Source organism: Cucurbita pepo, chromosome LG18 (assembly GCF_002806865.2).
Source record: "Cucurbita pepo subsp. pepo cultivar mu-cu-16 chromosome LG18, ASM280686v2, whole genome shotgun sequence".
Classification (NCBI taxonomy): domain Eukaryota; kingdom Viridiplantae; phylum Streptophyta; class Magnoliopsida; order Cucurbitales; family Cucurbitaceae; genus Cucurbita; species Cucurbita pepo.
In genome coordinates this window covers 417,176-441,355 of record NC_036655.1, presented here as the reverse complement: position 1 = coordinate 441,355, position 24,180 = coordinate 417,176, and the positions used below count along the sequence as shown (strand labels likewise).

At 37.5% G+C, this 24,180-nt stretch overlaps 1 protein-coding gene across 1 annotated transcript; it reads left to right on the top strand.

Annotated features, from left to right (window-relative positions):
- On the top strand, positions 1-1,590 carry LOC111780388. The gene has a single exon (XM_023660769.1). The coding sequence runs from the start codon at positions 37-39 to the stop codon at positions 1,216-1,218; it is 1,182 nt and encodes a 393-aa protein (XP_023516537.1). The 5' UTR covers positions 1-36; the 3' UTR covers positions 1,219-1,590.
- Positions 1,591-24,180: the final 22,590 nt, after the last annotated feature.

The window sequence follows — 24,180 nt, the reverse complement described above, 5'->3', positions numbered from 1 at the left end:
TGTTCGTTGAAGCTCTTTGAACTGAGCACCAAAGTGATGGAATCTCAGACTCCCAATCCCCAAAGAAACTCCATTGCAGACCCCCAAGCAGAGCTTCACTGCTGTATCAATGGCGAATCTCTCGATTCCACTGATGCCGACCTCTCTTTCGAAGATGTCGATAGCTCTTGCTCCACTCCTTACGTCAGTGCTCCTTCCAGCCCCGGCCGCGGCGCTGTTCCTGCCTTCTTTTATAGTGCTCCGGCCAGCCCTATGCACTTCGTCATTACCAAAAACCCTACCTCTTCCTCCTCCTCTTCCGCTTCCATGGATAATCATTCTTCTTCGTTTGAGTTCGATTTCTCCGCGAGGTTTGGCTCTAATGGCCGCTCGAGTTCCATGGCATCGATGAGCTCCGCCGACGAGTTGTTTCACGACGGGAAGATCCGTCCGATGAAGCTCTCGACGCACTTGGAGTTGCCGTTGGTGCCAATGCTGGACCTAGAGAATGGCGATGGAAAAGGAGACGGAATCGTTGAGTTTGTTCGAGGGAGGGATCTGAGGCTGAGGGATAAGTTTCAGCGGCGAAGAACTAGATCCATGTCGCCGTTAAGATACTCGCCGATTGAGTGGACGGAGAGCGAGTATGGAGATGGAATCAATGTCGAATGCTCTGTAACTGAAAACGAAATTTCTGGAGAATGTGGAGTAATGGAGAAGGTTGAAGAAATTGCATCCAACTCCGAGGTCAGTACTCCTTCCATTTCGGCTTCATCCTCGAGATCGTCTTCGGCAGGAAGGAGCTCGAAGAGATGGATTTTCCTGAAGGATTTTCTGTACAGAAGTAAGAGCGAAGGAAGAAGCAACAACAATTTCTGGTCCAACATATCGTTTCATGCGAAAGAGAAGAAATCCGGAGGAGAAAACCAGAGAATCGCGAAGCAAAAGTTCATCAATCCATTGGCGAGTAGGTCTTCAGAAGGTAAGAAGGCAAAAGGAGCAGTTGGAACAAAGAAAGATGGGGCTAAGAAGCCTTCAAATGGAGTTGGAAAGAGGAGAGTTCCGCCATCGCCGCATGAACGTCACTACGCTGCTAACAGAGCTCACTCAGAGGAGATGAAGAAGAAGACCTATTTGCCTTACAGGCAAGGCTTGCTTGGCTGCTTGGGATTCAGCTCAAAGGGATATGGAGCTGTGAACGGATTCGCCAAAGCTTTGAATTCTGTCTCTTCCAGGTAAAATCCCTTCTCAGCTAATATACATTCTTGAAATAATGTCTTCTCCTCCGTTTTAGTGTGATAGAAAAGGCTGCTCTGAGTGATGGGGTTCATCCTAATGACTCCATTTTCGCCCCATTATGATGCTCTGTAAATTTATCTCTATGAAATATGAATTAGTTCTTCCCTGCATCTGTTTGATTCTCTCTTACTTTTCTGTGTTGATGTTGAATTAATTGCATTGAGATCTTAAGCTGATGCCAACATAGATAGTGATCTTGTTATCCATGATCTTAAGCTTGACCACATGACCATGCTTATATTGACATAACTTTTCTTTGGGACAAGCTTTTCTTTTGTTGCATCAAACCTTAGGTCCATGTTTTTGATGATTATGATCGTTTTGGATCATGTCAATTGCTGGGGTGATAAGAAAACAAAGAGTTGATTTGGAGTGACCATTTTTGTTGGGTGCTGTTCTAACAATCAACTTCAACTTTTGTCTTCAAAACTTGTTTTAACAATAGCATTTGGATAATCATTTAGGTCCTAAACTTTAAATTAAAGTCTTAGTCTTACTTTTGTCTCTGTGGTTAATTTTTCATCAATCATCTAACAAAATTAAACTCAATAGCTAACATCGGCTAATTTAGGGAATGATCATGGGTTTATAATCAAAGAATACTATCTCCATCGGTATGAGGCCTTTTGGGGAAGCCCAAAGCAAAGCCACGAGAGATTATGCTCAAAGTGGACAATATCATACCATTGTGGAGAGTCGTGTTCATCTAACATGGTATCAAAGCCATGCCCCAATAGATTGGTAAATCCTCAAACATCGAACAAAGGACTCCAAAAGAAAAGGAGTCGAGCCTCGATTAAGGGGAGGTGTTGGATGATGAAAGTCCCACATCGACTAATTTAGGGAATGATCATGGGTTTATAAGTAAAAGAATACATCTCCATTGGTACGAGGCCTTTTGGAGAAGCCCACAGCAAAGTCACGAGAGCTTGTGCTCAAAGTGAATAATGGAGGCGTACTTTGTTCGAGGGAGGTGTTGGATGATGAAAGTCCAATGCCTTTTGGAGAAGCCCACAGCAAAGTCACGAGAGCTTGAGCTCAAAGTGAATAATGGACATCGACTAATTTAGGGAATGATTAATGGACATCGACTAATTTAGGGAATGATCATGGGTTTATAAGTAAAAGAATACATCTCCATTGGTACGAGGCCTTGTGGAGAAGCCCACAGCAAAGTCACAAGAGCTTGTGCTCAAAGTGAATAATATCATACCATTGTGGAGAGTCGTTGATTCCTAACACATCATTTTGTTCTTCTTAATGTTCGTTTCACAACACTCCAAAACAGCTTCACTTATTTGTAAGTGGATTTTTTCTTCTTATTTTCTGTTGTCTCTCGTTCTGGACATTGATGTATAAAGCAGTTTCAGGTCATGACACTAGTCAAATTATATACATGCTTTTTTGTGGAACCAAACCCGCATAATTTGTCTACTTCTTTTGGCTGTTATTGAATTGGCAGCTTCTCTTTAGGTTTCATCTTATTCCTGTCAGTCTTCATCATGTGATGCCTCAATCATTATTTGCTAATACTTCTCCATATTTGGAAGTTCATGTGAACTGGTCTAACATGTGACTACAAATATTATTGAAGCCATCCACTGAATCTTGGTAGCCACTTATTTAAGATAACGTACATTTTAGTGTTCTATGATAGAATCAAAATATTTTCTAATATGATTCTATGTTAACTAGTTCCAACGTCACATTGCCTTCTTAGTATTGAGTTCCTTCGCATCAAATTAGGCAAACTTTTTTTCTGAAAGTGTCTGAAGGCCATTGCTAGCATATATTGTCCTCTTTAGTTTTTCCTTTGTAGCTTTCCCTCAAGGTTTTTGAAATACGTCTGATAGGGAGAGATTTCCACGTCCTTATAAAGAATGCTTTGTTCCCCTCTCCAACCGATGTGGGATCTCACAATCCACCCCTTTCGGGCCCAGCGTCCTCGCTGGCACTCATTCCTCTCTCCAATCGATACGGGATTTCATAATCCACCCCCCCTTCAGGGCTAGCGTCCTCACTGGCACGTCACCTAGTGTCTGACTCTGATACCATTTGTTACGGCTCAAGCTCACTGCTAATGGATATTGTCTTCTTTAGGCTTTCTCTTTCGGACTTCCTCTTAAGGTTTTTAAAAACGCGTTTGCTAGGGAGAGGTTTCCACACCCTTCAGGGCCAGCGTCCTCACTGGCACACCACCTAGTGTCTGACTCTGATACCATTTGTTATGGCCCAAGCCCACCGCTAACAGATATTGTCTTCTTTAGGCTTTCTCTTTCGGACTTCCTCTTAAGGTTTTTAAAAACGCGTTTGCTAGGGAGAGGTTTCCACACCCTTCAGGGCCAGCGTCCTCACTGGCACACCACCTAGTGTCTGACTCTGATACCATTTGTTATGGCCCAAGCCCACCGCTAACAGATATTGTCTTCTTTAGGCTTTCTCTTTCGGACTTCCTCTTAAGGTTTTTAAAAACGCGTTTGCTAGGGAGAGGTTTCCACACCCTTGTAAAGAATGCTTTGTTCCCCTCTCCAACCAATGTAAGATCTCATAATCCACCACCCCCTTTGGGGGCCAGCATCCTTGCTGGCACTCATTCCTCTCTCCAATCGATGTGGGATCTCAAAATCCACCTCCCTTCGGAGCCTAGCGTCTTTGCTGGCACACCGCCCGGTATCTGGTTTTGATACCATTTGTCATGGCTCAAGCCCACCGTTAGCTGATATTATCCTCTTTGAGCTTTTCCTTTTGGGCTTCCCCTCAAAGTTTTTAAAACGTATCTTCTAGGGAGAGGTTTCCACGCTCTTATAAAGAATGCTTTGTTCCCCTCTCGAACCAATGTGGGATCTCACAATCTACTCCTTTCGAGCCCCAGCGTCTTCGCTGGCACTTGTTCCTCTCTCAAATCAACGTGGGATCTCACAGTATAGTTCAAAGTCATAAGCGAGTGAATGGACTATACTAATTTAAGCGTACACTCAGCATTTAGGTGATTTTTTTTCAAATTATACAAATTCATAGATCAATTAAAGGTCACATATACTTCAAAAGTTTGTGTGATTCATGAGTAGCTAGAAGCTGTCTGATAATCGGAGGGGTGTTTTAAAGTGGGGGGAAAAGTAAGCAAAATTGGCAGCTAAAACAGTGGGGAAAAGCACATCAGTGTGGTCCTAGGTACATTATTGGCAGGAGGGGCTGGGGTTTGGTTGTAATGAATCAGACATATTGATGCAAGAGAAAAGAAAAAGGGCAATGAATTGGTTGGGTCATTGATGTTGATTGGTCAAAATCTAAGGCTTACTGAAATTGAAATGACGAGGTCCCACTCTTTTCATTGTTATTGCCTACTCTCTGAATCCCCCACCTACCTCTTTCTTTACTCCCAAAAGTCCTTTTCCCATTGTTTCGTTTTTCTTTGTTATTTATACGGGCGGCCTAGGAATCAAAACTCTTCACAATGGTATGAATATTATCCACCACTTTGCTTTGGGTTTCCCAAAAGGCCTCATACGATAGAGATAGTATTCCTCACTTATAAATCCATGATCATTCCCATTCCGTTATCTAGAGTACACCTTCGAGGCTCACAATTATTTGTTCGATAGTTGAGGATTCTATTGACATGTCTAAGTTTAGGGCATGACTCTGATACCATGTTAGGAATCACGACCCTCCTACAATGGTATGATATTGTCCACTTTGAGCATAACCTCTCATGGATTTGCTTTCGGCTTCCTAAAAGGCTTCATACCAATGGAGATAGTATTCCTCACTTATAAACCCATGATCATTCCCACTCCGTTCTCTGGAGCCCCCGAACAAAGTACACACTTTGTTCGACACTCTAGTCACTTTTGACTACACATTCGAGGCTCACAATTCTTTGATTCCCACTCCGTTCTCTGGAGCTCTCGAACAAAGTATACCCTTTGTTCGACACTCTAGTCACTTTTGCCTACACCTTTGAGGCTCACAATTCGTTGTTCGATATTTGAGGATTCTATTGAATGGCTAAGTTTAGGGCATGAATATTTGAAGATTCTATTGACATGACTAAGTTTAGGGCATGAATATTTGAAGATTCTATTGACATGTCTAAGTTTAGGGCATTGAGGATTCTATTGACATGGCTAAGTTTAGGGCATGGCTCTGATACCCTGTTAGGAATCAGGACTCTGTACAATGGTATGATATTATCCACTTTGAGCATAAGCTCTCATGGCTTTGCTTTGGGCTTCCCAAAAGGCTTCGTATCAATGGAGATAGTATTCCTCACTTATAAACCCATCATTCCCACTCCGTTCTCTGGAGCCCTCGAACAAAGTACACCATTTGTTCGACACTAGTCACTTTTGACTACACCTTCGAGGCTCACAATTCTTTGTTCGATATTCGAGGATTGTATTGACATGGCTAAATTTAGGACATGACTCTGATACCCTGTTCGGAATCACGACTCTCCACAAAAGTATGATCTTGTTCACTTTGAGCATAAGTTCATGGCTTTGCTTTGGGCTTCCCAAAAGGCCTCGTACCAATAGAGATAGTATTCCTCACTTAAACCCATGATCATTCCCTAAATTAGCAAAAAAATTAGCCAATGTGGGACTCACTCGCAATAATCTTCAACAGTTTTTCGTGTTTTTCATCTAGATTGAGTGTGTGAGATGTGTGATCCTCTCTCTCTCTCTCTCAATATAAATTCCATAGCTGCCATAGAGTTTACCATCCCGGTATTATTAATATTTCTCTGTACGCCTTCTTTCTCTTGTTCTCCGTGTCCTTCATCTAGATTGAGTGTTTGAGTTATGTGATTCTAACACTTAACACTTAACTTCTCTCTCTACGTCTTCTTTCTCTTGTTCTTTCATCTAGATTGAGTGTGAGTTGTGTGATCTTAATACATTTAATGCTTAACACAACTTCTCTCTTGATCGAGATCGAGATTGACATGGGGCAAAAAGTTCCATACACAACGAGCTAAGCAATACACATTTTCAATCTGTTAGGACTCGATAAATTGATATCTTAGCCATGATAGTTTGTAATGGATGTCGCTTTAGTTTCTAGCATGTTAAAAGTTCGAATTTAGGGTTGTTTTATCACATGAAATCTAGATGATGAATGGATGGCTGAAGGGGTTACGTAAAAAGGAAACTGTCAACTTTGAATCAACCCAATTACCTTTTTTTGAAGGGACTACTTTGAGGCCACGTGCAATGCACGTGCTTTGTTCACTTTAAAATAAATATAATTTAGGTTTTTATTTTTTTTTTATTTTTTAATGTATGTTTAATAGATTTGATACCATTTACACGTGAATTAATTATTAAGGTTAAATTAATAAAAATATATATTTATTATAAATGGTAAATTAGCGGGAGTCTGTAAATAGTGTTTAAGTGTTTGAAAATAATTAGTAAGTAGCCCACTAATGGTTCATGATAGGACATATATTTTAGTAACTATTCCATAAGCTCTACATTTTTTAGTAGGGTTAGATGCTCAGTACTTCTCTATGCACGGTTCACATGGACTCATGTACTACTTCCTAGGAGGGCTCATATACATACCCCATAGGCTTGATTATGGGCTAGTGCACGTTCACACTGCTGAAAACCAACAAAAAGAAAGGACTAATCTAAATGCTCAAAACGTCTTGTGATGTCACTATGAAAATTAATTTGTCTATTGGAGATGCAGGGTATCGATCCCTGCACTTCTTACATGCGAAGCAAGCGCCCTACTATTTGAGCTACATCCCCTTTGCATATATGAATGTATCGTATAGTAATTCTGACTAACTCAAATAAATCTCCATAAAAAAAAATTAATCTCCCGTAAAAATGCAGATCTCTAAATGTTATGAGGTAGCATTTGAGTAGTACATGGACGTGTTCATGTTACTTTTTATCACAATTTTAAAAAGTGAAGTAAGTTCAAAAAAAGTAAAAATACCAAACTAGAACTTCGTTTTTGGTAGAGTTCATGAGTTTAAAGAGATGTATTATAGGGACGATTTATACGTAGATCGTAATTTTATGCATGATTTGACTCATTGAAATTGAAGAACTTTTGAATATTTTTATGTTATTTGTTTAAATTGTAAATTTAAAAGAATACAGATGATATTTAAACTTGATTACAAAACTGAAACGTTAGTTAATGAGAAGTTTTTTTTAGAAAAACTCATAAGTCACTTTACAAATTATAATTTACTTAACCGGTAGCTCTAAGTTGATCTACTCAATGTCTTATAAAATTGTAATGATCCAGACCTACCGCTAGTCGAGGTCTTTCCCTTTTGGGCTTCCCCTCAAGGCTTTAAAACACGTATGCTAGGGGAAGGTTTCCACACCCTTATAAATGGTGCTTTGTTCTCCTCCCCAACCAATGTGAGACATTACAATCCACTCCCCTTTGGGGCCCAGCGTGCACTCGTTCCTTTCTCCAATCGATGTGAGACCCCACCAAATCCACCCCCCTCTTGGGACCCAGCGTCCTTACTAGCACACCACCTCGTGTCTACCCCCCTTTGGGGAAGAGAGAGAAGGCTGACACATCGTTTGGTGCTGGCTTTGATACCATTTGTATGGCACACCGCCTTGTGTCTACCCCCCTTCGGGAAACAACGAGAAGGCTGGCACATCCTTCGGTGTCTGGCTCTGATACCATTTGTAATGACCTAGGCCCACCACTAGCAGATATTGTCCTCTTTGGGCTTTCCCTTTCAGGTTTCCTCTCAAGGCTTTAAAATGCGTATGCTAGGGGAAGGTTTCCACACCCTTATAAATGGTGCTTTGTTCTCCTCCCCAACCAATGTGAGACATCACAATCCACTCCCCTTTGGGGCCCAACGTGCATTCATTCCTTTCTCCAATCGATGTGGGACCCCACCAAATCCACCCCCCTCTTGGGACCTAGCGTCCTTACTGGCACACCGCCTCGTGTCTACCCCCATTTAGGGAAGAGCGAGAAGGCTGACACATCGTCTGGTGCTGGCTCTGATACTATTTGTATGGCACACTGTCTTGTGTCTACCCGCCTTCGGGGAACAGTGAGAAGGCTGGCACATCATCCGGTGTCTGGCTCTGATACCATTTGTAATGAACGAGGCCCACCACTAGCAGATATTGTCCTCTTTGGGCTTTCCCTTTCAGGCTTCCTCTCAAGGCTTTAAAATGCGTATGCTAGGGGGAAGGTTTCCACACCCTTCTTATAAATGGTGTTTTGTTCTCCTCCTCAACCAATATAGGACATCACAAAAATTCTATACACCATGTATCTAGTCTATAAGTTTCTCACAGGTGATAATCTAACATCTTAATCTCAGATCATCAATCATAATCATTATGAGTTAAGACTAAACGAACCCATCTTAACTTATGATATGATTTTTCATTCCCTAGTTACATATCAACGAACTCCTTCGAGCTTATCTCAATTAGAGTGTATCTCAATAATTGAGTTTTCATCATCAAGCTCCTCTAAATAGGTGAGACACGATCTCCTTAACAATCCAACTCTAAACAGGTCTAGTCACATATAACAGTTCACTCCTGGGGATTAATCGACGACTCACTAGTAGTCTTCATATGACTATATGAAGACAAACTATTTTGATATTATGATGACCTCTATACTTAAGATTAGGTTTACTGCTATATGATAATCAGAGATCTTCTAAACAGTCCACACGTAATAACTTTGGCACTAATCATATCTAGGGCACTAGTCCCGTACAATTATAATCATGTGACTGCAATCCATTGATGACACTAATCATTTATAGGGCAGGACCTTCTTACCATAAAATTCAACCCAATTCATTGTTAAAGGTTAACGGGCAAGATAAAGAAGGGTGCTATGGTACTAGCACATGATACAAAATCGAAAATCTTATACACAATTACCGGGTGTAATAAACATGATTATTGTTGCTAAGAGTTTTTCAAATAAAAACCTATGACACAATAGACTTGAACATATGAGCATTAAAAGAATGAAAATTTCGGTTATGAAAGAAGCTTTAGAAGATATGAAATCTTTTGATATGAATTTTTTTTGAGAGTTTCGTTATGGACAAACAGAAACGAGCTAGCTTCACAAAGATTGCCACATAAGTGAAGAAAGTATAGTTTCAAATAACTCGTACAGATGTTTAGGGATCATCTCTAGTTTCATTACTTGGTGGATCAAAGTTCTATATCACCTTCATTAATGATTTCAGCAAGAATGTATGAGTTTATTTCTTGAAACACAAATCAGATATGTTTGCCACATTCCAGTGATAAAACATTGAAAAGATGAATAGAACATTGAATGAGTGTACAAGGAGTATGAGGATTCATTCTCGATTGTTAAAGACATTATGGGTTGATGCTGTAAATATAACAACTTACTTGATCAATAGAGTTGTCATTACTCTGGAGTTCAAGTTGCTAGAAGAGGNAAAAAAAAAAAAAAAAAAAAAAAAAAAAAAAAAATTCAAGTATTGTCACTTGAGAACTTTTAGCTGTACTACATATGATCATGTTGATCCAGAGAGGAGAGATGTTAAGTCTACAAAGTACTACTACATAGGCTATGGTTCTAACATGTTCGAGTACAGACATTATGACATAACATTTGATGAAGATGTCTCGTACAATGACAAAGAGAAAAAAGATTCACAGACTACGAATCAAGTTGGAGTTGAGGTTGAGCTGCAATAAATTTCACATAATTACGCTACAACAAAAATACAAAAAACTCTTGAGACTATTGTTGAGGAGCTAGAGGTAGACCAAGTGATACATGAGCAGGTGTTGAGGAGATCATCCAAAACCAGTTAGATATTCACCTTTATTACACTGTCTGTTGCTGGCTGATGAAGGGAGTCAAGAGTCCCTTGATGATGCGCTATAGGTGGAGAATTCAACTAAGTGGTAGTAAGCCATGGATGAAGAGATGAAAGATTTGGGTGCAACAAAGCAGATTCTTGGGATGAAAATTTCACGAGTAGATCAGTTGAGGAGCATAAGCACATGACATCAGTTCCATATGGTTCTGTAGTTGGAAACTTGATGTATGATATGGTATGCACTAGACCTGATATAACACATGCAGTGGGAATTGTTAGAAGGTACATGAAAAATCATGAAAAAACATTGGGAAGTTGTGAAGTGGCTTCTAAGATATCTAAGAGTTACATGTAACTTGACTTTGATACCACTTGTAAGAGCCCAAATTTGGGTGCAACAAAGCAGATTCTTGGGATGAAAATTTCACGAGTAGATCAGTTGAGGAGCATAAGCACATGACACAGTTCCATATGGTTCTGTAGTTGGAAACTTGATGTATGATATGGTATGCACTAGACCTGATATAACACATGCAGTGGGAATTGTTAGAGCCCAAGAGCCCAAGCCAAATATTGTCCTCTTTGGGCTTTCCCTTCCAAGCTTCGCCTCAAGGTTTTAGAGGGCTTCGCCTCAAGGTTTTAGAGGGTGTATGCTAGGTGTATGCTAGGGAGTCCTCTTAGGTCTTTCCCTCGTAGGGTTCTCCCTCAAGGTTTAGATATTGTCCTCAAGGTTTTAGACCGTGTATGCTAGGTGTATGCTAGGGAGTCCTCTTAGGTCTTTCTCTCATAGGGTTCTCCCTCAAGGTCTTTCCCTCGTAGGGTTCCCCTCAAAGTTAAGACTAAAAATCTTGAGAAAGATCTCTTAGGTCTTTTCCTCACAGGGTTCCCCTCATGTGGGAAGGGTCTAGCTCAATCAATATATATATATATATTGGAGATGCAGAGTATCGATCCCTGTACATCTCGCATGCGAAGCGAGCGCTCTACCATGTTAGCTACATCCCCTTTGCATTTGTAAAAACTTCATTACAAAAGTGAAACGTCAGTTCACGAGAAGTCGTTTTATTAGATATTACGATGCTATGCAGACCATTATAACTTGAGATAAGTATGCGAAGCACGCTCTACCATTTGAGCTACATACCCTTCGCATATATAAAAATTCCGTATACTTCTTGCATGCATTTACAAGCCAAAATAAGGCTTATCCTACGAGATTAAACTCTTTCGACTAGCTACTTACCATGACAACAAATAAAATTGAGTCATTGGAGATGCAGGGTGTCGATCCCTGTCTTCTCGCATGCAAAGCAAGCGCTCTACCATTTGAGCTACATCCCCTTTGTATATGTGAGTATTCCGTACAATGATTCTGACTAACTCAAATAAATATCCATAAAAAAAAATTAGTCCAACATAAAAACACAGATCTCTAAATATTTGGATTTCGAGTATGAAATAGCATTTCAATAATTGATTGACGTGTTCAAATATATTATAAAATATTACTCTAATCACAATTTTAACAATTTTTTTTATTATTTTAGGGGCGATTTTGAAAGTTGATCGAGTTTAATTTTATGATTGATTTGACTAATTGAAATTGATAAAATTTTAGAAATTTTTATGTTGGCTTTTCCCGAAATTTTCAAGTTCATGTTTCAAATTGTACCGACCAACTTTTTACATCAATAAGAGTTATATATTACAAAATTGAAACGTCAGTTTACGAGAAGATTTGTAGAAAAACTCATAACTCACTTTACAAATTATAATTTATTCGACCAAAAGCTCAAAGTTCTACTCAACATCTTATGTCAAACATAGTTCCATAGCCACACTGTTCCATAACGCTCTCGTCACATGCTAGTAAGCTCACGTATGATCTGAATAGAAAAGTAGTCTAAATGGGCATGACAATACTTAGTAGATAGCTCTCTTGTAAGCTTTCAAGTAGAAATAAATCCTACTCCATGATAACTTAGATTCTTTATCTCAAATTATCATCATAATTATTTTGAGTTTAAGACTAAAACGATAAGATTATCTCATGATAGGATTTTTTTATTCCCGGGTTACATATCAACAAGCTCCTTCGAGCCTGTCTCAATTTGAGTGTTTCTCCTCGTATAGCACAATGATTTGGTTTATACCAAGGTTTAGACCATCTAGTTAAGCTTTTTATTATATATTCCATGATTGATTTTAGAGATACATGAATATATAAATAGGTGAGACACGATCTCCTTAATAATTCAACTCTAAATAGGTCTAGTCACATAGAACAATTCACTACCGAAGATTAGTTGACCAATCACTAGTAATCTTTATATTATGATGACCTCTGATTTACAACTATACGTTAGTTAGAGATCTTCTAAACCGATGGCACTGATCCTATCTAGGGCACTAGTCCTCGTACAGTTATAATCATGTGAGTGCAATCCATGTCCACACATAAAAATTTGATGGCACTAATCCTTTACTATAAAATTCAATCCAATTCATTATTAAAGGTTAACGGGCAAGATAACGAAGGATGAAGGGTGATATTGGTACTAGCACTAGCACATTGACACAAAATCTGAAATATTATACACAATTACAGGGCAGGCGTATAAACATGGCTACTGTTACTGAAAGTGTTTCAAGTTTTTTTTTAGAGTTGTATTATGAACAAACAGAAACGAGTTAGCTTCACAAAGGTTGCCACAGAAATGAAGAAAGTATAGTTTTAAATAACTCGTACAATGTTTAGGGATCATCTCCAGTTTCATCACTTGGTGGATCAAAGTTCTATATCACCTTCATTGATGATTTAAACAAGAATGTGAGTTTATTTCTTGAAACATAAATCAGATGTGTTTACCACCTTCAAGCGATAGAACATTGAATGAGTGTGCAAGGAGTATGAGGATTCATTTTCGATTGTCAAAGACATTATGGGTCGATGCTATAAATACAACAACTTACTTGATCAATAGAGCTGTCATTATTTTGAATTTCAGGTTGTCATAAGAGGTATGGACAGGAAAAGAATTCAAGTACTGTCACTTGAGAACTTTTAGCTGCATTACATATGATCTTATTGATCCAAAGAAGCGAGATGCTAAGTCTACAAAGTGCTACTTCATAGGCTATGGTTCTAACATGTTCGAGTACAAATTTTGGATGAAAAAAATCCTAAGACATTATGACATGACATTTGATGAAGATGTCTCGGACAATGACAAAGAGAAAAAAAAGATTCACAGACTACGAAACAAGTTGGAGTGGAGGTTGAGTTGGAAAAAAAAAATTCACATAATTTTGCAACAACAAAAATACAAAAAACTCTTGACAGTATTGTTGAGGAACTAGAGGTAAAGCAAGTGAGACATAGCAGGTGTTGAGGAGATCATCCGAAACCAGTAAAGTACCAGTTAGATATTCACCTTTATTATACTATCTGTTGCTGGTTGATGAAGAGAGACAAGAGTCCCTTGATGAGGCCCGATAAGTGGAGGATTCAACCAAGTGCTAGTAAGCCATGAATGAAGAGATGAAAGATTTGGGTGCAACAAAGCAGATTCTTGGGATGAAAATTTCACGAGTAGATCAGTAACAATATATTGAGAATCCATAACTACCCCTTTGGAATCATCGTAATGAATTGTGAAAAGGAAAATCTCTTGTTGAGGAGCATAAGCACGTGACATCAGTTCCATATGGTTATGTAGTTAGAAACTTGATGTATGATATGGTATGCACTAGATCTTATATAACACATGAAGCGGGAATTGTTAGAAGGTACGTGACAAAGCAGGAAAAAATATTGGGAAGTTGTGAAGTGGCTTCTAAGATATTGAGAGTTACATTGTAACAACTCAAGCACACCGCTAGTAGATATTGTACTCTTTAGACTTTTCCTTCCTGGGTTCTCCAAAAGGTTTTAAACCACGACTAATAGGGAGAGGTTTCTACACCCTCGTGAAGAATGTTTTATTCCCCTCTCCAACCGATGTTGGATCTCACAATCCACCCCCCTTGGGGACCAGCGTTCTCGTAGGCACATTACCTAGTAACTTGACTTTGATACGACTTGTAAGAGCTCAAGCATACTGCTAGTAGATATTGTCTTCTTTGGGCTTTTCCTTCCAAACTTCTCCTCAAGGTTTTAAACCGTGTAGGCTAGGGAGAGGTTTCCAGACCCTTATAAAAAATGCTTCATTCCCCTCCAACTAATGTGGAATGTTATAATTTTGTAAACCGCTCAAGTCATCGCTAATAGATATAGCACTCTTTGGTCTTTCCTTTACGGGATTCCCCTCAAGATTTTGAGTCGAGTCTACTATTCAAGGGGTCTAGCTCTGCTCTGACTCGTGCCTCTGTTCTTTAGAATATTAATATCCTCATTTATAAGGAGAGATTAATATCTTTAAAGATTTGATTATAGCAAAAAAATTAAAAATAAAAAATATTTTTTTTAAAAATTATTTAAGCTACATCCCTTCCCTTATTAAAATACTTTATAAACATCTCGCATGCAATGCAATCCATATTTAATATTTAAAATGGTTGGAGATTTAGGGTATCAATCTCTATACTTCTCGCATGCAAAGCTAGCGCTCTACAATTTGAGCTACATCTCCTTTGCATATATAAAAATTCCGTATACTTCTTGCATGCATTTACCAACCAAAATAAGGCTTATTTTACGAGATAAAACTCAATTAAAATTTCGACTAGCTACTTATCAACCAAAATAAGGTATCGATCCCTGTACTTCTTGCATGCGAAGCGAACGCTCTACTATTTGAGCTACATCCCCATTGCATATATGAATATTCCGTACAATGATTCTGACTAACTCAAATAAATATCCATAAAAAAAATTAGTCCAGCATAAAAACACGGATCTCTAGACATTTGGATTTCAAGTATGAAGTAGCATTTCAATAATTGATTGACGTGTTCAAATATATTATAAAACATTACTCTTATCACAATTTTAACAATTTTTTATTATTATTTTAGGGGTGATTTTGAAAGTTGATCGAGTTTAATTTTATGACTGATTTGACTAATTGAAATTGATAAAATTTTAAAGATTTTTATGTTAGCTTTTCAAGATATTTTCTATATTAATGGTAAAATTAAGATTTAAGTTTATGTTTCAAATTGTACCGACCAACTTTTTACATCAATAAGGGTTATATTACAAAACTGAAACGTCAGTTTATGAGAAGACTTGTAGAAAAACCCATAACTCACTTTACAAATTATAATTTATTCCACCAAAAGCTCTAAGTTCTAGACAACGTCTTAAGTCAAACATAGTTCTATAGACACATTGTTCCATAAATGCTCTCGTCACATGCTAGTAAGCTCACGTACGATCTGAATAGAAACGTAGTCTGAATGGGCNGAATATTCCGTACAATGATTCTGACTAACTCAAATAAATATCCATAAAAAAAATTAGTCCAGCATAAAAACACGGATCTCTAGACATTTGGATTTCAAGTATGAAGTAGCATTTCAATAATTGATTGACGTGTTCAAATATATTATAAAACATTACTCTTATCACAATTTTAACAATTTTTTATTATTATTTTAGGGGTGATTTTGAAAGTTGATCGAGTTTAATTTTATGACTGATTTGACTAATNACAAAGCAGATTCTTGGGATGAAAATTTCACGAGTAGATCAGTAACAATATATTGAGAATCCATAACTACCCCTTTGGAATCATCGTAATGAATTGTGAAAAGGAAAATCTCTTGTTGAGGAGCATAAGCACGTGACATCAGTTCCATATGGTTATGTAGTTAGAAACTTGATGTATGATATGGTATGCACTAGATCTTATATAACACATGAAGCGGGAATTGTTAGAAGGTACGTGACAAAGCAGGAAAAAATATTGGGAAGTTGTGAAGTGGCTTCTAAGATATTGAGAGTTACATTGTAACAACTCAAGCACACCGCTAGTAGATATTGTACTCTTTAGACTTTTCCTTCCTGGGTTCTCCAAAAGGTTTTAAACCACGACTAATAGGGAGAGGTTTCTACACCCTCGTGAAGAATGTTTTATTCCCCTCTCCAACCGATGTTGGATCTCACAATCCACCCCCCTTGGGGACCAGCGTTCTCGTAGGCACATTACCTAGTAACTTGACTTTGATACGACTTGTAAGAGCTCAAGCATACTGCTAGTAGATATTGTCTTCTTTGGGCTTTTCCTTCCAAACTTCTCCTCAAGGTTTTAAACCGTGTAGGCTAGGGAGAGGTTTCCAGACCCTTATAAAAAATGCTTCATTCCCCTCCAACTAATGTGGAATGTTATAATTTTGTAAACCGCTCAAGTCATCGCTAATAGATATAGCACTCTTTGGTCTTTCCTTTACGGGATTCCCCTCAAGATTTTGAGTCGAGTCTACTATTCAAGGGGTCTAGCTCTGCTCTGACTCGTGCCTCTGTTCTTTAGAATATTAATATCCTCATTTATAAGGAGAGATTAATATCTTTAAAGATTTGATTATAGCAAAAAAATTAAAAATAAAAAATATTTTTTTTAAAAATTATTTAAGCTACATCCCTTCCCTTATTAAAATACTTTATAAACATCTCGCATGCAATGCAATCCATATTTAATATTTAAAATGGTTGGAGATTTAGGGTATCAATCTCTATACTTCTCGCATGCAAAGCTAGCGCTCTACAATTTGAGCTACATCTCCTTTGCATATATAAAAATTCCGTATACTTCTTGCATGCATTTACCAACCAAAATAAGGCTTATTTTACGAGATAAAACTCAATTAAAATTTCGACTAGCTACTTATCAACCAAAATAAGGTATCGATCCCTGTACTTCTTGCATGCGAAGCGAACGCTCTACTATTTGAGCTACATCCCCATTGCATATATGAATATTCCGTACAATGATTCTGACTAACTCAAATAAATATCCATAAAAAAAATTAGTCCAGCATAAAAACACGGATCTCTAGACATTTGGATTTCAAGTATGAAGTAGCATTTCAATAATTGATTGACGTGTTCAAATATATTATAAAACATTACTCTTATCACAATTTTAACAATTTTTTATTATTATTTTAGGGGTGATTTTGAAAGTTGATCGAGTTTAATTTTATGACTGATTTGACTAATTGAAATTGATAAAATTTTAAAGATTTTTATGTTAGCTTTTCAAGATATTTTCTATATTAATGGTAAAATTAAGATTTAAGTTTATGTTTCAAATTGTACCGACCAACTTTTTACATCAATAAGGGTTATATTACAAAACTGAAACGTCAGTTTATGAGAAGACTTGTAGAAAAACCCATAACTCACTTTACAAATTATAATTTATTCCACCAAAAGCTCTAAGTTCTAGACAACGTCTTAAGTCAAACATAGTTCTATAGACACATTGTTCCATAAATGCTCTCGTCACATGCTAGTAAGCTCACGTACGATCTGAATAGAAATGTATGGCCATAATTGTTAAGGATATTTAGTAATAAATTATAGTTTACCATATATATTATATTTGATATTTTATTATAAGAGAATTATAATATTTGCCTTATTACTTATGTTTACATTTATTGTTATTTCCCTTTATTACTATTTCCATATCCTTATAATTTATTTGATTATAAATAAGATAACTTTCTCACCATTTTGGTGTGCTGGATTAATCAAACATTCTCATGGTATCAGAGCCATTTTGGTTTAGCAACCCAGATCCTTTGTTTTCAATGGCTTTTGAAATCTTCTACGGTTCTTCTCCACCACCACTGCTGGCTTTGACGCCGCAGGGGCAGTCGTCATGGCTGCCACATGCAGAGCTGATTGATTACTCTTCGGCTCCATCCTTANCAAACATAGTTCTATAGACACATTGTTCCATAAATGCTCTCGTCACATGCTAGTAAGCTCACGTACGATCTGAATAGAAATGTATGGCCATAATTGTTAAGGATATTTAGTAATAAATTATAGTTTACCATATATATTATATTTGATATTTTATTATAAGAGAATTATAATATTTGCCTTATTACTTATGTTTACATTTATTGTTATTTCCCTTTATTACTATTTCCATATCCTTATAATTTATTTGATTATAAATAAGATAACTTTCTCACCATTTTGGTGTGCTGGATTAATCAAACATTCTCATGGTATCAGAGCCATTTTGGTTTAGCAACCCAGATCCTTTGTTTTCAATGGCTTTTGAAATCTTCTACGGTTCTTCTCCACCACCACTGCTGGCTTTGACGCCGCAGGGGCAGTCGTCATGGCTGCCACATGCAGAGCTGATTGATTACTCTTCGGCTCCATCCTTATGACCTCCAAATCATCCTTCGCCATACTCTGTACATACAACCTCATCTTTTTCAAACATAGTCTCTTTCATTTTCTTCCCAATTTTCCCTTCATCCTTCATCCTTCACAGAAACCCTAATCTTAAGATCTTCATCAGCGTTCTCTTCGAAAATATACAGAATCTCGATAATTCCATCGACTTTATGCAGAGATTTACCTTTGGAATCTGAGCGCCGCACTGGCCTCTTCGCCAACAAAGTTGCCGCCTAGAAACCCTAATCTTAAGATCTTCATCAGCGTTCTCTTCGAAAATATACAGAATCTCGATAATTCCATCGACTTTATGCAGAGATTTACCTTTGAAATCTGAGCGCCGCACTGGCCTCTTCGCCAACAAAGTTGCCGCCACCCTTCTTGCCAAAATTGGCTCCTTCGCCCAATGTGGCGACTCTTATGGCTTTAATATTGTCTTTGTCCATTGCTCTAGGTTTCCCCTTCTACTTCTTGGGGTTAGACATATTCTCACCAGAGCCAAGGCAGCATCGTCGCTAAGCGACAATCCCTCTTCATGGGTTAGATATATTCTCGCCGAAGCCAAGGCAGCATCGGCGCTANCTTGGGGTTAGACATATTCTCACAAGAGCAAAGGCAGCATCGTTGCTAAGCAACAATCCCTGTTCATGGGTTAGACATATTCTCGCCGAAGCCAAGGCAGCATCGGCGCTGAGCGGCGATCCCTCTGCAATTTTCGATGGCCAAGAAAGTGTTTAATTACGCCTCCTTTGAACCAAGTTGTTGACATCTTCACGAAAAGTGTTTCTCAACCTCTTTGAATTTTTCAGATCCAAGCTTCACGTTCGTTCAAATCCGACGCTCAGCTTGCGGTGGGGTGTTAAGGATATTTAGTAATAATTATAGTTTACCATATATATTATACTTGATATTTTATTACGAGAGGTATCTTTTCATTTATTATTATTTCCATATCCTTATAATTTATTTGATTATAAATAAGATAACTTTCACACCATCTAGGTGTGGTGGATTAATCAAACATTCTCAATAATAATACTAAGTAGATAGCTCTCTTGTAAGCTTTCGAGTTGAAATAAATCTTACTAAATTCTATAAGTTTTTCACCGGTGATAACCTAGATTCTTAGTCTCAGATCATCAATCATAATCATTTTGAGTTTAAGACTAAAACTGCCCATTTGAGCTTGTTAAAAGAATCTTACTTCTATTTCAGCTAACCTATCGTAGCTCATGATAAGATGTTTTATTCCCGGTTTACATATCAACAAGCTCCTTCGAGCCTATCTTAGCACCTTTAAATCATTAGTGTTACAATTATTTGGTTTATACCAAGGTTCAGACAATCTAGGCTTTTTATTATATATTTCATTATTAATTTTAAACATATATGCATATATAAATAGGCGAGACACGATCTCCTTAATAATCCAACTCTAGATATATACCGGTCTCCACATTATGTACATATAGTAGGAATGACCTTATACCTCTATTAGATATTACAATGCTATACAGATCATTATAATTGAGACAAGTTCATTATTAGAGATTTGGTTGACTAACCCCTAAGAATCCTTGCATAGTAACCTGATATCGAGATATATGACATGGATCATAGCAAGGGTATTGTAGATGATTTAACCAAATATTTTAACATGCTTCCAATGTCATAACTCCCGTTAAGGAATAGATATCATCTATTCCCAACTTGGATACTAACCCTTGAAAGTTGTTGAGTTATGCAATTCTTTTGTTAGTATTTTTGCTTATTGAGGTTGAAATGACACATAATTAATGCATAATGGTCGTCGATCAATTTTAATATATGTTGTCCTATCATGCTAGATAGGATTATGTGCAGTATTTGATATTTTTTTTTGTAACTGGAGATGCAAGGTATCGATCCCTATACTTCTCGCATTCGAAGCGAGCACTCTACCATTTGAGCTACATCTCCTTTACATATATGAATATTTCGTACCATGGTTCTGACTAACTCAAATAAATCTCCATAAAAAATTAGTCTGACATAAAAGCACGAATCTCTAAATGTTTGGATCTGAAGATTGAAGTAGCATTAGTGATACATTGATATGTCAAATATATTATAAAACATTACTTTTATGACGATTGTAACAATTTTTTATAGTTATATTTGGTTTTGAGTCAATTTCATCTAATTGAACCTCTCGTATATTTAGGTTATTCCAATTGTTTCTCTTGTAAGTTTTTGTTTGAAATAAGATGAGAAAAGTGTTTAACAATTGTTGTTGTGTTATGTATTAGGCTAAGATAGAAAGAGAATATGCCATAAATTATTACCGTTATGCCTCTAAGTTGAGATTTTCGAGAAACATGTTGTGTTATGTATTATGCTAAGATAGAAAAAGAATATGCATGACTAAAATACGAGTTTGGCAATATAGATGAATACGTTATGCATGATATAAAAATTACAAAAATGCCTCTATGATAAGATTTGTGATGAATGATGTTTTGTATGCTTTTCATTGTGTTAGAAAGGAGGACGAGCTATTGTGATTTGTGCTCCGGATGATTGATCGATGTTATCTCCCTGTTGAGCTTGTTTTCTTATATGTCTGCATGATACAATATGTGTTAGCTTCACATGGTTGACTTTGTGTTCTCCCTGTAGAGCATGTTTATTTACACAAGCTAGGGCATTAGAGTTAAGTTGACTAGACGATGACCTAGGTCAGGAAACCTCTAATGGACCGAACACCTTAAGATCGTGAGTGACGGTTAGAGGAGAAAGACTCGAGGAGTCAAAACAAAGCATCCTGGAGACAGAAGTCCGCGTTAAGCCACCTAGCCGCCATAGGAACCCAATAAACCTCCTCGGTTCCTAGATATGACTAAGGTGAAGTTTGAATTGTGAATTACATGCCTAGGTGATTGATAAGAATATCTCCTTAGTAAATCATGCATGAGAGAGCTCAGTTAAGATTAGGGCGCACTACATCTAGTGCGGTTTACATGTTGACCCAAGACCTTGCACCCCAGGATCGTGAGCGATCAGAGGTTTAAACCTGTGTGCACCCAAAGATTGGTTTGGTCTTAGGACATAGCCCCAAACATTCTTGAAACGAGAGAAAATTTCAACCGCCTAGATGCTCTTAAGAACCTAGTAAATTTCCACGGCAACCAAGAATGACCAAGGTAGCTCATCAGGCTATAGCAGTGTAAACAGTGTCACGAATCTGTCCACTACCCTTTCTACTCCGGTACCGTACCCTCAAGACTCTACTACGGTTCCTGTATCGTGGAGTTAGGCGTCGCCGGTTAGGGTAGTGTGACATGTGTCCAATCCTAGTGAAAATGGTCAAGAATCTCATGAACAGGATCCTTATGCCATAAATCCGGCCCTGAGTGGGAAACACAAGACCACATAGGTTGACCTAGTAGCTGACCAGTACACACACGGGGGATCGCTTCCCCCAAACTTTGGCGACTTTATGATCCCATGGAAGGATTCATCAACTAACCCCCATTGATGACGCTCAAATTGTTGTTTAGATTCCGATCCAGCCATTATGTCACATAGCTTATGAGGTTGTGCCTCAACCCAAAATATCGGTCATTCATTGTATAAGCAAGGCAAGCTACATAAATCGTAAAAAAGAAAGATTGAAAAACTAGTATAGACCCATAGGCGTACGTTTTAGTTCAAAGACCCGCTCGAAACATTGGGATACCCAGTTGTTCAAATAACATTGGAACCTAGGCCTGAACTTCCTAAAACCCATAGATACTTACTAGGTTAAGGATACGATCAGTGCCCACAAGTAGGTTGCTTACTAAATATATTTATTTACTCACCCCTTTCCTCTTTCTTTGTCAGGTGTTTGCAGGCGGCCGGTCGAGGTGGAGGAGCGTTCGAGAGCTTTGCAATCACAAAGGAGGTCGTTCCGGAGCATCAGTCCATTTTTACATTTTGGAGTCTTTTGTATTTTCTTTTATAATTGTATTCTTGGTTTGTAATATTTCAAACAACATCGCCTTATAACTTGATTTAGTTTTGGTGTTGTTTTGTTTCTGATTTAAATTTTATCGGATTTTTATTTTTTATTTTATTGTTGTTTTTGTCTTTTAGTCACGATTCGAGTTTCGAGCCTCGAAAGTCAGGTCATGACAAAGATACCCTCACCCACAGGTTAATTATGAATCATTTAGATCAAATCATTTTTAACAATTCTCAAGTTGGTCGTAACAATAGTATTACCGAGATAAAACTCTCAATCTTTTAGGTTATTACTTGAACATAATTTTCGTGTATGCCAACCATATACTCTAATAATCTAATGTTTTTCATATAATGGATAATGTTATATTACAATTAAAATAATCAAAACTATTCCTAGTTATTAAAAAATGAATGATTAACGACAAACCTTCAATAACATCCGACTATACTAAATGTGGATTGGGGACGAGGAGGGAGAGAGGATTTAATGAATGCCCGAATCACTGCAAGCTTGCGCTGTATTTGAAACGTTACAAAAATTGTTTACCTATAGAGTTTGCTCATGTGATCCTGTGGTGAGCGACAATACTGTGCACTCATGACACACTCGAGATGAACGCTAGAAACATTTATGCATGGTTGGTTTGTTCACAAGATAATGTCTTACTATTCGAATAGATATAATGAATCTATTTACTGAATATTTTTTTTATGTTCGCTCTATTCTATATTTTTTTTCACATGTTCACTAACATGTTAAGCAACGGCTCTACCATGACATTGGAATGGATGTTTTAGAATTTTTTGGATTTTTCAAAAATAAAAAAAATGAAAAATGAAAATTACCAATATACCCTTGAAGGTCAAGATAGTTACGAAAGTATATTGAAAAATGAAAATTACCAATATCTTTTCACCCAACCTTTGGATCTTCACCAAATCTTGATATGTTTTAGAGGATGTACAACTCATCAAATTCGACGGCTGAAATTCAAAATGAAGGTTGGCAAGCTTTGATCATATTAGATATTGGAAATTTTTTAAAAAAATTCAACTTCAAATTCGTGATGATTCTTAAGGTTTCAATGTCGATTTAAACTTCCTCTATAAAGTTTGAAGTAGGGACTTTCACTTGGAACAAGAATCAAGCATCTTCGTGCCCTCAAACACGAGTTACAAACCTTTACTTTAAGGGTATACCTTTCTCTAATTTCTTTCAAATTTGAGAGCTATATTCCACTGTTTCCTTTCAAACTTGTTTTTACACCTTCTAAATAAGATTTCCCCACAAGATTGGTGAAGGAAGCAAGCATTGATAGGGCCCCCTAACCTACACGCCCAATTCAATCTGCCATTGAAGAAGCTCGAGAAAGCTTGGAGATTCAATTTGAGGCTACATGCACATTCATCTTGTAAGACCTACCCCAATCGACTTTTGCACCTCCAACGAAAATTTTCATAGAATACCTCGAACGCCAATAAGTCCAAGAGCATGCTCAATTGAAGGAATTGACTTTCAAGTAAGATTTGACAATAAAATTTGAATCCTTACCTCGGCTAACTTGTAGCCGAGGAAGTTTGACTCTAAAATTTTGACCATACACACAAAATCATCTCTCCAAAACAAATCCTTTAGAGTGAGGAAAGTATAAGGAAGAACTTTGACAAAGAATTCAATCCCTAGAAAGCTTCAGAATCGGCCACGCACTCG

Excerpts from the sequence above, each read along its gene's own strand:
- LOC111780388 (XM_023660769.1), top strand. The coding sequence starts at position 37 with ATGGAATCTCAGACTCCCAATCCCCAAAGAAACTCCATTGCAGACCCC.